We start from the raw sequence: 16198 nt of genomic DNA, 5'->3' as shown, positions 1-16198 counted from the left end.
TGTATAGATTCCTAGTACAATGTATAGACTCCTAGTACCGGTACAACAGATAGACTCCTAGTACAATGTATAGACTCCTAGTACAACGTATAGACTCCTAGTACAATATAATGTATATATTCCTAGTACAATGTATAGATTCCTAGTACAATGTATAGACTCCTAATACAATGTATAGACTCTGAGTACAATGTATAGACTCCTAGTACAATATAATGTATATAGATTCCTAGTACAATGTATAGACTCCTAGTACAACGTATAGACTCCTAGTACAATGTATAGACTCCTAGTACAACGTATAGACTCCTAGTACAACGTATAGACTCCTAGTACAACGTATAGACTCCTACTACAATGTATAGACTCCTAGTACAACGTATAGATTCCTAGTACAACGTATAGATTCCTAGTACAACGTATAGATTCCTAGTACAACATATAGATTCCTAGTACAACGTATAGACTCCTAGTACAATGTATAGACTCCTAGTACAATGTATTAGACTCCTAGTACAATGTATAGATTCCTAATACAATGTATAGACTCCTAGTACAACGTATAGACTCCTAGTACAATGTATAGACTCCTAGTACAATGTATAGACTCCTAGTACCGGTACAATGTATAGATTCCTAATACAATATATAGACTCCTAGTACAATGTATAGACTCCTAGTACAACGTATAGACTCCTAGTACAACGTATAGACTCCTAGTACAACGTATAGACTCCTACTACAATGTATAGACTCCTAGTACAACGTATAGATTCCTAGTACAACGTATAGATTCCTAGTACAACGTATAGATTCCTAGTACAACATATAGATTCCTAGTACAATGTATAGACTCCTAGTACAATGTATTAGACTCCTAGTACAATGTATAGATTCCTAATACAATGTATAGACTCCTAGTACAATGTATAGACTCCTAGTACAATGTATAGACTCCTAGTACAATATAATGTATATAGATTCCTAGTACAATGTATAGACTCCTAGTACCGGTACAACAGATAGACTCCTAGTACAATGTATAGACTCCTAGTACCGGTACAATGTATAGATTCCTAATACAATATATAGATTCCTAGTACAATGTATAGACTCCTAGTACAACGTATAGATTCCTAGTACAATGTATAAACTCCTAGTACGATGTATAGACTCCTAGTACAATGTATAGACTCCTAGTACCGGTACAATGTATATATTCCTAATACAATATATAGACTCCTAGTACAATGTATAGACTCCTAGTTCAATGTATAGACTCCTAGTACAATGTATACATTCCTAGTACAATGTATAGACTCCTAGTACAACGTATACATTCCTAGTACAATGTATAGACTCCTAGTACAATGTATACATTCCTAGTTCAATGTATAGACTCCTAGTACAATGTATACATTCCTAGTACAATGTATAGACTCCCAGTACAACGTATAGACTCCTAGTACAATGTATAGACTCCTAGTACAATGTATAGACTCCTAGTACAATGTATAGACTCCTAGTACAATGTATAGACTCCTAGTACAATGTATACATTCCTAGTTCAATGTATAGACTCCTAGTACAATGTATACATTCCTAGTTCAATGTATAGACTCCCAGTACAATGTATAGACTCCTAATACAATATATAGATTCCTAGTACAATGTATAGACTCCTAGTACAACGTATAGATTCCTAGTACAATGTATAAACTCCTAGTACGATGTATAGACTCCTAGTTCAATGTATAGACTCCTAGTACAATGTATACATTCCTAGCACACACTTAAACTTTAAGATTAGTTTATGATTGACTGTTCACTAGAATGTAGAGTGGAAATACGTAGGATATGAATATGTAATGAGTTGCTGAATATGTAATGACGTGATTGTGGCAGGCCAGGATGCACTCAGTGTATGGATGGCTTCCTATTTCATAGCACCTTTATGTATGGTAGGTCTCATCCAAATATAGTTTTTATGGGTATTGAGGTCAATATAGCTCTTCTGCAAAATATAACCTGTAAAAAAATAGCACTACTCAATCAAAATGTCATATTATAATAGTCTGTTGTTTGACATATATTGTACAAAAATACTGCATTGCATTTATTTGGTATATTATCATATATAGTAGATTGCATGTTGATAAATTGAAACCTTTAATGTCATGTATTCACTCTCAGATAATGTTGTTATCTTGTCTATGATTTAGAGAAAGCTGTGATCATGATACATGACTCGGGACTCTGTTAAATAGTTGTAGTCTTATCTGACATATACTGGTTATAATGTGGCAGTGACCTATGTATTAGACATGTACAATAATGTGCTGTATAAACTACATGTGTAGAGATATAATCAATAATGTATGCTTTGCTAGAACAGCTGTGTATAGCTCAATGTGATATGTTCTATGTACAGTGATTTTTGTGTATTTACCTTATAACAGTCTGTGTATAGGTAATTCAGACTACAGCATATACATGTCTTTAGAACTACCTACAATGGGCCTCATTTCACCATAATATTACATATTTGGTGTTTACATTTATACTTTTAATATGAAGTGTACAAATATCCCCTAGGGTCCTTTAGCATCAAACCAATTATTTATAAGTTATTCTATAATTAATTAATTTTCACCTTGCTTTAAATTAGGGTATTGTTATTTCTAAACACATTAAAAAAGGCAGTATGTTACTATGTAGTATCACACATATAATGTCTGTGTGATGCTGTGTAAGGTACAGCATATACTGTACATATACTATAACTTAAGGTATAATGTATACACTGTACATATACTATAACTTAGGTATAATGTATACACTGTACATATACTATAACTTAGGTATAATGTATATACACTGTACATATACTATAACCTAAGGTACAGCATATACTGTACATATACTATAACTTAAGGTATAATGTATACACTGTACATATACTATAACCTAAGGTATAATGTATACACTGTACATATACTATAACTTAGGTATAATGTATACACTGTACATATACTATAACTTAGGTATAATGTATATACACTGTACATATACTATAACCTAAGGTACAGCATATACTGTACATATACTATAACTTAAGGTATAATGTATACACTGTACATATACTATAACCTAAGGTATAATGTATACACTGTACATATACTATAACCTAAGGTATAATGTATACAATATACATATACTATAACTTACGTTATATAATGTATACACTGTACATATACTATAACCTAAGGTATAATGTATACACTGTACATATACTATAACCTAAGGTATAATGTATACACTGTACATATACTATAACCTAAGGTATAATGTATATACACTGTACATATACTATAACCTAAGGTATAATGTATACACTGTACATATACTATAACTTAAAGGTGATTCAAAATGCTCACATTCACTATCGCTAATTTGCTAGACGACATGTTTGTGAAATGCATTCTGGTTTTAAAACTTTTCAAAAGCGTCTGCAAACACCTTAAAATGACCCTTTTTCAGTCACTTCCCTTCGGATTTACTTCGAGAGTTTTCGGGTATTTCCGGTCCCACCTAGACCACGGGATTTTATGACGTCATAAAGAGACATGGATAGCACGTAGCCTATGGCGAGCGTAGTCACTAGGTGAACAAAACTCAACAGCATTGTGAAAAAATACATTGCTAGTGGTTGTAACAGACATCAGTAAACAAAAACTACACTCTACATGTCTTATTAACCAACATTTACCGATATTTACTCACACTTTCTGACTAATTGGCAGTGTCTGTGGGTATAAATGCTAAAATATGATCTCCCCATATTATGGCAAAATAAATCAAAACGGCTAGACTACAGTGTAGATATACATAAACACTTGTAATGTCGCTCGCGTGTTTCAATTTATTTATCTGATTTTTTTAATTATTTGCCGAGGAGAAGCATTACAATATCTTCGACAGTCATGGCGTCGACAGCATATTATAGCCCACTATGCTCGACTATACTCACTGATGTCGCCTTTTGAACGGCGCATTTAGCAACAAAGTAAACATATTTATCTTGAATAAATATACTAGCTATTAGATTGCCATATCATCAGCAATAAAATTGTAAAGAATTGAGGAAATTTCGTGAGTTTAGTGTTGTCATTTACATGACTTTAGCAACTCGTCTGGAAGAAAACTTGTATGGTTTCCCTTGTTGCGATATCACTTAATTTAATGCAACAATGCAACATGCCTATTTAATATTCATTAGAAGAATTCTGTAACGAATCATGGTTTTCGAAGTGTACAGTTTAGGAAACCAACAAATCAAATATCGCGATGTGTTCATGATATCAAATACGATTGGACAATATTGACGTCGGCAATCAAGGTCGTGACCCCAGCACATGGTTATGAAAGAAAGCCTGCAACTAGATACTTGGCTAGCCGCGTCCGGTCCCGTTTCTCAGGGTTTGTTTTGAAGTTAGAGACGTTATTTCTGTACGACTTGAAGAATTTTACAATATATCTGATTGATAAATATGGATTACATCAACACGTGGATAAATTTTAACCCGACACGAATGTGCGCTGTGCTCTCCCGATTCCATACGTACATTGTACATACACTGCTTCAGCTTTGATCGGCGGCCTAGTATGAGCTTACTGCCGCGGCCGCGGTGACTGCACAAAACTTGACAACACTACCCCTCTACCGATATATAATAATCACCTGTATACCGTGATAAAAACAAGCAATAATTCGAGTCCCCAACAAGTCGATGAGACCTACTTCTGTTCTGTCCGATCCGAATGCGAGTTTCTTAGGTTTTATATGGGTTTCAGACTCGGACTAGAGTATTACGCCCTAGACAATAATAGATGTAAACTTGTGTTCACAAGCCAAACATGTGACAATACAAGACCACAACGAAAACTGTGAAAAATTTGCAGGTCAGTCTCATTTTATATATGGACAACAAAATTAGGTCGGTCACAGTTCCATTTACATGTACATGATGCAATGACTCGGGCGTACTTCCATATGCTCGGAGCAAATCGAATCAATTAGTGTATTATGGGACCAACAAATATATTGTGGCACATGTCCCGATACGCCTTCTTGAAGTTTCCCATTGGTATTCTAATAGCTAGTATATTTATTCGAGATGAAATATGTTTACTTTGTTGTTAAATGCACTGTTCAAAAGGCGACGCGAGTACGATTGGGCTAAAATATGCCGTCCTTGGCCCGGGGATGCCGTCAAACGTCACCACGGTATCGTAATGCTTCTTGTCGGCAAATAATAAAAAATCAGATAAATAAAAGTCAATGAATGTGAAACACGCGACATTACAAGTGTTTATATATATCTAGTCTAGCCGTTTTTGATTTATTTTTCCATAATATGGGGAGATCATATTTTAGCATTTATACCCACAGACACTGCCAATTAGTCAGAAAGTGTGAGTAAATATCGGTAAATGTTGGTTAATAAGACATGTAGAGTGTAGTTTTTGTTTACTGATGTCTGTTACAACCACTAGCAATGTATTTTTTCACAATGCTGTTGAGTTTTGTTCACCTAGTGACTACGCTCGCCATAGGCTACGTGCTATCCATGTCTCTTTATGACGTCATAAATTCCCGTGGTCTAGGTGGGACCGGAAATACCCGAAAACTCTCGAAGTAAATCCGAAGGGAAGTGACTGAAAAAGGGTCATTTTAAGGTGTTTGCAGACGCTTTTGAAAAGTTTTAAAACCAGAATGCATTTCACAAACATGTCGTCTAGCAAATTAGCGATAGTGAATGTGAGCATTTTGAATCACCTTTAAGGTATAATGTATACACTGTACATATAATATAACTTAAGGTATAATGTATACACTGTACATATACTATAACTTACGTTATATAATGTATACACTGTACATATACTATAACTTACGTTATATAATGTATACACTGTACATATACTATAACTTAAGGTATAATGTATACACTGTACAAATACTATAACTTAAGGTATAATGTATACACTGTACATATACTATAACTTAAGGTATAATGTATACACTGTACATATACTATAACCTAAGGTATAATGTATACACTGTACATATACTATAACCTAAGGTATAATGTATACACTGTACATATACTATAACCTAAGGTATAATGTATACACTGTACATATACTATAACCTAAGGTATAATGTATACACTGTACATATACTATAACCTAAGGTACAGCATATACTGTACATATACTATAACCTAAGATATAATGTATATACTGTACATATACTATAACCTAAGGTACAGCATATACTGTACATATACTATAACTTACGTTATATAATGTATACACTGTACATATACTATAACTTAGGTATAATGTATACACTGTACATATACTATAACTTAAGGTATAATGTATACAATATACATATACTATAAGTATAACCTAAGGTATAATGTATACACTGTACATATACTATAACTTAAGGTATAATGTATACAATATACATATACTATAAGTATAACCTAAGGTATAATGTATACACTGTACATATACTATAACTTAAGGTATAATGTATACACTGTACATATAATATAACTTAAGGTATAATGTATACACTGTACATATAATATAACTTAAGGTATAATGTATACACTGTACATATACTATAACTTAAGGTATAATGTATACACTGTACATATAATATAACTTAAGGTATAATGTATACACTGTACATATAATATAACTTAAGGTATAATGTATACACTGTACATATAATATAACTTAAGGTATAATGTATACAATATACTTATACTATAACCTAAGGTATAATGTATACACTGTACATATACTATAACTTAAGGTATAATGTATACACTGTACATATAATATAACTTAAGGTATAATGTATACACTGTACATATACTATAATAACTTAAGGTATAATGTATACACTGTACAAATACTATAACTTAAGGTATAATGTATACACTGTACATATACTATAACTTAAGGTATAATGTATACACTGTACATATACTATAACCTAAGGTATAATGTATACACTGTACATATACTATAACCTAAGGTATAATGTATACACTGTACATATACTATAACCTAAGGTATAATGTATATACTGTACATATACTATAACCTAAGGTACAGCATATACTGTACATATACTATAACCTAAGGTATAATGTATACACTGTACATATACTATAACTTAAGGTATAATGTATACACTGTACATATACTATAACTTAAGGTATAATGTATACACTGTACATATACTATAACTTAAGGTATAATGTATACACTGTACATATACTATAACTTAAGGTATAATGTATACACTGTACATATACTATAACTTAAGGTATAATGTATACACTGTACATATACTATAACTTACGGTATAATGTATACAATATACATATACTATAACCTAAGGTATAATGTATACACTGTACATATACTATAACTTAAGGTATAATGTATACACTGTACATATACTATAACTTACGGTATAATGTATACAATATACATATACTATAACCTAAGGTATAATGTATACACTGTACATATACTATAACTTAAGGTATAATGTATACACTGTACATATACTATAACTTACGGTATAATGTATACAATATACTTATACTATAACCTAAGGTATAATGTATACACTGTACATATACTATAACTTAAGGTATAATGTATACACTGTACATATACTATAACCTAAGGTATAATGTATACACTGTACATATACTATAACCTAAGGTATAATGTATACACTGTACATATAATATAACCTAAGGTATAATGTATACACTGTACATATACTATAACCTAAGGTATAATGTATACACTGTACATATACTATAACTTAAGGTATAATGTATACACTGTACATATACTATAACTTAAGGTATAATGTATACACTGTACATATACTATAACCTAAGGTATAATGTATACACTGTACATATACTATAACCTAAGGTATAATGTATACACTGTACATATACTATAACTTAAGGTATAATGTATACACTGTACATATACTATAACTTAAGGTATAATGTATACACTGTACATATACTATAACTTAAGGTATAATGTATACACTGTACATATACTATAACCTAAGGTATAATGTATACACTGTACATATACTATAACCTAAGGTATAATGTATACACTGTACATATACTATAACCTAAGGTATAATGTATACACTGTACATATACTATAACTTACGGTATAATGTATACACTGTACATATACTATAACTTAAGGTATAATGTATACACTGTACATATACTATAACTTACGTTATATAATGTATACACTGTACATATACTATAACTTAAGGTATAATGTATACACTGTACATATACTATAACTTACGTTATATAATGTATACACTGTACATATACTATAACTTACGTTATATAATGTATACACTGTACATATACTATAACTTAAGGTATAATGTATACACTGTACATATACTATAACTTAAGGTATAATGTATACACTGTACATATACTATAACTTAAGGTATAATGTATACACTGTACATATACTATAACTTAAGGTATAATGTATACACTGTACATATACTATAACTTAAGGTATAATGTATACACTGTACATATACTATAACCTAAGGTATAATGTATACACTGTACATACTGTACATACTATAACTTACGTTATATAATGTATACAATATACATATACTATAACTTACGTTATATAATGTATACACTGTACATATACTATAACTTAAGGTATAATGTATACACTGTACATATACTATAACTTAAGGTATAATGTATACACTGTACATATATATGAATTTGTCTCTAAACAGCTATGCAGACAGTACATGCATGTACGTGGTAGTCCGTGGGTTAACGTGTAGATGTGATAATATAAGTTCTTTATTCGCAATAACACAAATTAATAAATAAATACAAATGAAATGAAAATAATGAAAATGACAAATGCGACTGGGTGCTGGAAGATAGCTAATGAAAAGCTAGTAGGTGTCCAGTCACCCAGAATGCACTGTGGTCATAACAACACGCTTGTACGCCCTTTAGATGACTGGTTCTTGAGACATCCTTATAAGGAGATCACCCAGCAGAGGCTCTGGCCTGAATCACATGTCAATCAAACAAGCAACTCTCAATCTTGGGGAGTTGTTGTTATTTCATAAGCTGACTTTATATAAGCATAGAGAATCGATAAACGGTGACATTTTTTTTAAAGTTCAAAATGGGGTTTTGAAGTAAATAAGGGTTCAGCTTACAGCGGTCAGTGGCTATTTGGGACACATCTTTCCCATTTTGTTGATTACTGTCAGCGAAGTTTTCTTCCTACACAACATGCATATTGATTGACGTAAAAGAGACTATGAAGTATAAAAATGTCTTTGAGGAAGGAACAATGTAGACGACCATTACAGGCATCACAGTAATTTCCCAGACAGCAACTTACTGATGTTGCCAGCTAATTAGTGTGCAATATAGAAAGTTCAATTGACAATTACTGAGCCACATGTCTATTTTGTAACTGATGTCACCGCTGAAATTTCTTGTTTATTAGAACAGTGGTGTAGCACCATGGGTGCAGTCATAAAACTTTGTACGGAAGAAACCATTTCATGTACAGGTTATAAGTTTACAAAAATATATTTGTATTTATATACTCAACTATACTATCACACTTTGGTAAGCTTGCTAATCTTTATTCAGCACCATCAATGTGTAAAAGAAAAACATCGAAGTCGGCAACAAATCGTAAATATTGTTATTATGATTGATGCACTAACACTGCAAAGTCACCCACCCCCTTCAATGAACCAACCTTCCATGTAACGGTTACATGGTTCATTCAAACCATGCAGGTCTTATACTAGCTGCAATAATTGTAGCATTTACTGTGATTTTGAGTGCTATAGGCATGGCAAAGTGTGTGTGTGTGTACACAACCTAAAGTCAAAAACTGCTGGACGGATTGCTTTGATATTTGGTGGTCATGTTACATCTGGTGTCTATTTGGGAAATTGTTCAAATCAAAATGATTGCATCAGAGATGTGGGGTTTGGGTCAACAAATGTGATTTTTGGTCAAAAAACTTAAACTCCAAAAACTACGGGGCAGATTGGCATGAAATTTGGTGGGAACATTCTTAGGGGCGAGTAAATTAAGATTTGTTCATGACATGATGATTCCCTCAGTATTATGCAAATTAGGGCTAAAAATGTGTCTTTTTGGTCCAAAACCTATAATTCCAAAACTACTCAGCAGATTGGGCTGAAATTTAAGAGGGCTGCATCTGTGGGTGCACAGGTGAAGAAAAATATCAAGCATATAATGATGTCATCAGTAATATGCAAATGTGAAATTTGGTCAAAAATTTATATCTCAAAAAGTATTTGGTCAATGGGACTGAAAGTGGGTGAGATGTTTATGAAAGTGTTATTCTGTAGATTCTCTACAAAATATTTCAACACAATTGGTCCTAGCAACCATGACCACGCCCTTAGCAACAACCAAATGACAGTAAATTTTGGTCAAATAACAACATCATCTGTTAGGCAAGTGAGTAAACATTCAAAAAATGTATGCAAATATCCCTAGCAACCATGACCACGCCCATAGCAATAGCCAAACGGTAGTGTATTTCACAAAGATAACGGGGATTAATAGGCAATTGAATAAACATTCAAACAAACGTATGTAAATTTGTCTAGCAACAAGACCACACACCATAGCAACAGCCAAATGATCCCATATATTGCAAAGATAACAACAGGAATTGAAAGACAAATGAATAAAAAATGTATGAAAATGTGCCTAACAAAAAATCCACCCATAGCAACAGCCAAATGATCACAAATATTGCAAAGATAACAGTTGAAAGACAAATGAATAAAAAGTATGCTAATGTGCCTAGCAACAAGACCACACCAATAGCAACAGCCAAATGATCACATATATTGCGGAGATAACGAGGATTAATAGACAAATGAATAAGCATTTGAAATGTATGTAAATGTGCCTAGCAACAAGACCATGCCCATAGCTACAGCCAATTGATCACATATGTCATACACAAGTGAACAAAAACATTCAAAAATGTATGCAAATATAACTAGCAACATGACCACACGCATAGCAACAGCCAAATGATGACGTATATCGCAAAGATAGCAACATGGTTGGATAGGCAACTGGAAAGTCATTCAGCAAATGAACACCTATTGTTAGCATGGCCTAGCATATGGGTAAACGCTTAAAAACTGTACAGTTTTGCTACAATGCCACTGGCGGTATTTTTTTCTGTTCCGTAGTTTAACTGGAAGAAATCGCTTCAATTCTTCTAATGATAATGCAAATAGATGAGATGCCACTGAAAACGTGAGTGAGATGTCAGCGTACTACCCATTTCAAAATGTTGCTACTTTTGGGGTTTTCATCACGGTCGAATTGCAGAGCTATGCTTAAGTTAAGCAAAATATTAGGAGAACGAGAAGTTAATTGGCTATTTCAACCATCATATTACCCAGAATTTAACATGTGTGAGACATGTAACTTTTTGTTATGTGAAAGGAGGCTCAGAGCACATGATGCCTTCACCACCGTATTGACAGAAACTGCTATCAAAGAAGCTGTTGCCGAGATAGCACCATTATTCTCTTCATATTTTGTGGATTTCCTGCCTACATGTACATGTGAGCATCACAGCCACAAAAGTTTAAATGTTGTGAGCATTGGAAGTATCTGTGAATAATGTTATCATTTGTATAAAAGTTGCTATTGTCTAGTTTTTAGCTACTTGTTCTCGGGTTTTATTTTTATGATATTTTCATCTTGAAGTTTTTCAGTGAGACTGAATGAGAATGTAATGGGCCGACTGGGGAAACCCGTCCCAATTTACATGTGCAAGTCAGTATGGAGTACGTCATGTAATTAATCTACAAATAAATGCAGCTAGTATAAACATCACATATGATGTACAATTAGTGTTTGGTAGGATTGTTTTGCATTTGGTTTACTCAATGATTTCATAGCAGATGACTGATGTGCAAAGTGAAATTGATAACATACATTGTGTCATTTCAGCAGTGCTGTGTTTCAAAGTTGAGTATTGCGTGAACTTAGTGTACACAAATTAGTTTTGACTTTTTTTTCTACCAGTGAATGTCTACACCACACTAATTCCTCTAAAGATTTTGTAACTTAACTTAACCATTGTTCATTTCAAATAAAAGTAAAGACAATATGAGATTTGATACATACTAATATTGTTACATGTAGACATGCACACAGTGCACAGATCACATACGATTTGCTAGCAAATAAAGTGCAAATTTGCCACCATAACAACGAAAGGCCTAGCATGGAAAGTATTTCGGAAGACACCATTTGCCTGCTGTCTCATTGCGATTAGCAGGTTGTTCATCATTTCCATCACTTATACCTGGCTTACTAGCTGGAGAAAAGAAATTAGTTATTTGCCGTTTACTCATACTGAAACCGGGGGTGGTTCTCCGCTGTGTAGGCTATCTGCTGTGCTATGTCAACCTGTCATAATTTGAGGAGAGATGTTGAACTAAAATATTTTAAAATCACAATCACCAACGTCAGGCACAATCAGGAATATATTTACAAAATTGTGTCGAAATCAAAGCCTTGCCATATAATCATGTTCAACAACAATCCTATCAAATTTGTGTACACTGCTCATGTGAATGGTTGTCCATTGCTATCTAATGGAAGTGTCAATTAAAATGCAGACCACTAAAAAGAAATTAATGTTAACAATGTTGTCTGTCTTCATATGTTTTGATACATTCGGAGTCAGAGTACATCAGTCCAGACCATATCAATCAGGATATTTAGTCTACAGTGTGACGTATAAATTACTTGCAAGTGTGACCTTCAACATTTGCCGTTAAAAAATGACCGACAACTTCCTAGGCTGGTTACATTATGAAAAGCAGTTCAAGAAAACGCAGACATACATTCTATATATTAATTGATTTGTTTATACAGTGATAGGATATTTCTATATATCTCAAACATTTTATTGTTCTTACACCCATGACACAACAAGCAGTCACCCCCTTCAGAAAGTATATGTACTTAAAATTTGTTGAGCAATTTGTGTAAACATTGTAACATAAATACGGAAATGAATTTCTGCTGAGTAGGCATGCGGCCACATCAGTTACAAAATCGACATGTGTCTCAGTAATTGTCGATTGAACTCTCAATATTGCGCACTAATTAGCTGACAACATCGGTAGTTTGCTGTTCGGGAAATTACTGCGATGCCTGTAATTACAATTATGACAAATACTCGACAGTTTACAAAGGCAAACTGTGAACACTGAAGTGATCACAGATACTGACACTCTATATTTATGCACTGTGTGATGTCAAACATGATTCTGCAGACTTCAACTAGGAGTTTTCTACGTTGTCAAAAAATTATAACAGATTCAAATACATTTTTCTTAAGTGTGGACATCATGTCCGATCATTAGTTTTGTGTTCAATTTTACTCAGAAAACATTTTTAGTTATAAATTTGACATCTACATCGCACGACGATGAAAAGACGTGTTTTTCCAAATAGCGGGTAATGACATCACAAACTATCTTGAGATTTTGGAGTCTCCAAAGTAAGGTATAGCAAGTCTCATGTATCACGAGATTTCATCCAGTTTCCCGATGTCTGTGTATTTATCGCTACTTTTTGAAAATGTACTCGTTATTGGATATTTATTTTTAAACAATTTTAGCTTTTCTTAGAAATAATAATCAAAAGTTGATTTTTTGGTTGAAAAAAAATATTGATGTGCACACAATGATTATAATTAGTGTTTTAAATTGACTAAGCAAGAAAAGTGAGCTTTTTCATTTGCAACTCTGTGTGACAGCTACCATGATCGTTTGATATACCAATTGTGTCTCAACCCTTGGATAAATACATCTTATTTTATCTCCACACAACCATGACCTCTATAAATGAATTTCGACAACACTAAACTTACAGCAATACGGCGCCTCTGGAACTGTGCTTTTGCTTGCAAATGCTTACTAGTTTATTGCTTAGCATTCAAATGTCTTGAATAGTTGGTAACAGCAATGTAAATGAATGATGCAGTGTGACATGTTGTATTGATACAATATCTAATCTATGCTATACTTTTATCATTTCAGTATCTGGCACGTAAAGGGGGTATGGCAGGAAAGAAAGGTAAAACACAATCATGGAGTGGTGTAGTCACTATCACATTATTTGAGGGACGTAATCTGATAGCCATGGATGAAGCGGGAACTAGTGATCCCTATGTTAAGTTTAGACTGGGTAACCAAAAATACAAAAGTAAGGTAAGTTTAAGGTAACACTTTTAAGACACAATATGGTAACAGTATTTCACCAGATTTAAACTGAAAGCCTTTTAAGGGCAGAGTCTTTACATTTTCATTCCTGTATATACGATCATCGTTGGAATGCAAGTATGCACCAAATTTTAGCGAATTGAAGAGTGCATTTTTACATGTGCATATCCATTTTCATCGTGATACAATCCAATATGGGTGCCTGGCAGCCATTTTGTTTGGGAATTTTCCATGTCCAAAGCCATAACTCAGACATGCTTGAACATATCTCATTCAAAGTTGGTATGACAGTGTTCTATGACATACATGTGCATATTCATTGTTGTCATGATATGATCCAATATGGCCGCCTGGTAGCCATTTTTGTTTGCGAATTTTCCATGTCCAAAGCCATAACTCAGACATGCTTGAACAGATCTCATTCAAAGTTGGTACTACCAACTTTGAATTAGGACAGTGTTCTATAACATACATGTGCATATCCATTTTCGTCGTGATACGATCCAAAATAGCTGCGTGGCAGCCATTTTGTTTGTGAATTTTCCATGTCCAAAGCCATAACTCAGACATGCTTGAACAGGTCTACCCCCCCTCCCCCCCCCATACCCGACCCATCCTTTATTGTTGAATGGTTTATTCCATCATGTCATCTTGAAGAGTAGGCATGTCCCATGTCCAACGAGGTGACAACATGAGTAGGCATGTTCCATGTCCAACAAGTAGACACAACATATCTAAGTCTGTTTGATTTAGGTTCACAAGTGTTGTTGCGTGATCAGAGTAGTGATATCAAGAAAATGACAAGCCAGTTCCTTAAAACCCAATCATAGCTATGTCATTCTCAATGACTTGTTGAACTGTCTACTGTGGATATGTACAGTAGATGTCAGTACTTTTGTTGAACTGTGTACTGTGGATATGTACAGTAGATGTCAGCACTTAAAATTAATCAAAATATTCTTACAGACTTCCAAAAAGAGACTGAAATGTAGCGATGACAGAACAGTCTGAAAACTGAGTACTTTAATTACTTTCGTAGTTTACTTCCATAGTATCTCATTATTCAAAAGCTGTGGAAATCTCTAACGTAGGAGATATGTTATCCTGTATGGACTGATAGGACTAATTTATCTTCTATGGACTAATGGAACTAATTTACAATCTTTAACTTAGGAGATATTTTATGGACGATAGGACTATAAATTTACATATATTTGAGATATGTCATCAAATGTGTGATCACTGATATTTGATATGTGTCATCAAATGTGTGATCACTGATATTTGATATGTCATCAAATGTGTGATCACTGATATTTGATATGTCATCAAATGTGTGATCACTGATATTTGATATATGTCATCAAATGTGTGATCACTGATATTTGATATATGTCATCAAATGTGTGATCACTGATATTTGATGTCATCAAATGTGTGATCACTGATATTTGATATGTCATCAAATGTGTGATCACTGATATTTGATATGTCATCAAATGTGTGATCACTGATATTTGATATATGTCATCAAATGTGTGATCACTGATATTTGATATATGTCATCAAATGTGTGATCACTGATATTTGATATATGTCATCAAATGTGTGATCACTGATATTTGATATGTCATCAAATGTGTGATCACTGATATTTGATATGTCATCAAATGTGTGATCACTGATATTTGATATGTCATCAAATGTGTGCTCACTGATAGTTGATATATG

General features: G+C 33.2%; 1 protein-coding gene across 3 annotated transcripts in view; it reads left to right on the top strand.

Moving 5' to 3' along the window:
- LOC144443622 (multiple C2 and transmembrane domain-containing protein 1-like) overlaps nt 1-16198 on the top strand; it is a 127743-nt gene that overhangs the window by 42101 nt on the left and 69444 nt on the right. For all 3 annotated transcript variants that reach the window (XM_078133166.1, XM_078133165.1, XM_078133167.1), the window contains exon 6: nt 14285-14455. In XM_078133166.1, coding sequence (XP_077989292.1) covers nt 14285-14455 — 171 coding nt within the window. The remainder of the gene's footprint in view (nt 1-14284; nt 14456-16198) is intronic.

Source organism: Glandiceps talaboti, chromosome 12 (assembly GCF_964340395.1).
Source record: "Glandiceps talaboti chromosome 12, keGlaTala1.1, whole genome shotgun sequence".
In the NCBI taxonomy this organism is placed as follows: Eukaryota; Metazoa; Hemichordata; class Enteropneusta; family Spengelidae; genus Glandiceps; species Glandiceps talaboti.
Note: the sequence above shows the minus strand (reverse complement) of the source record. Positions and strands in the feature narration are given on the sequence as shown.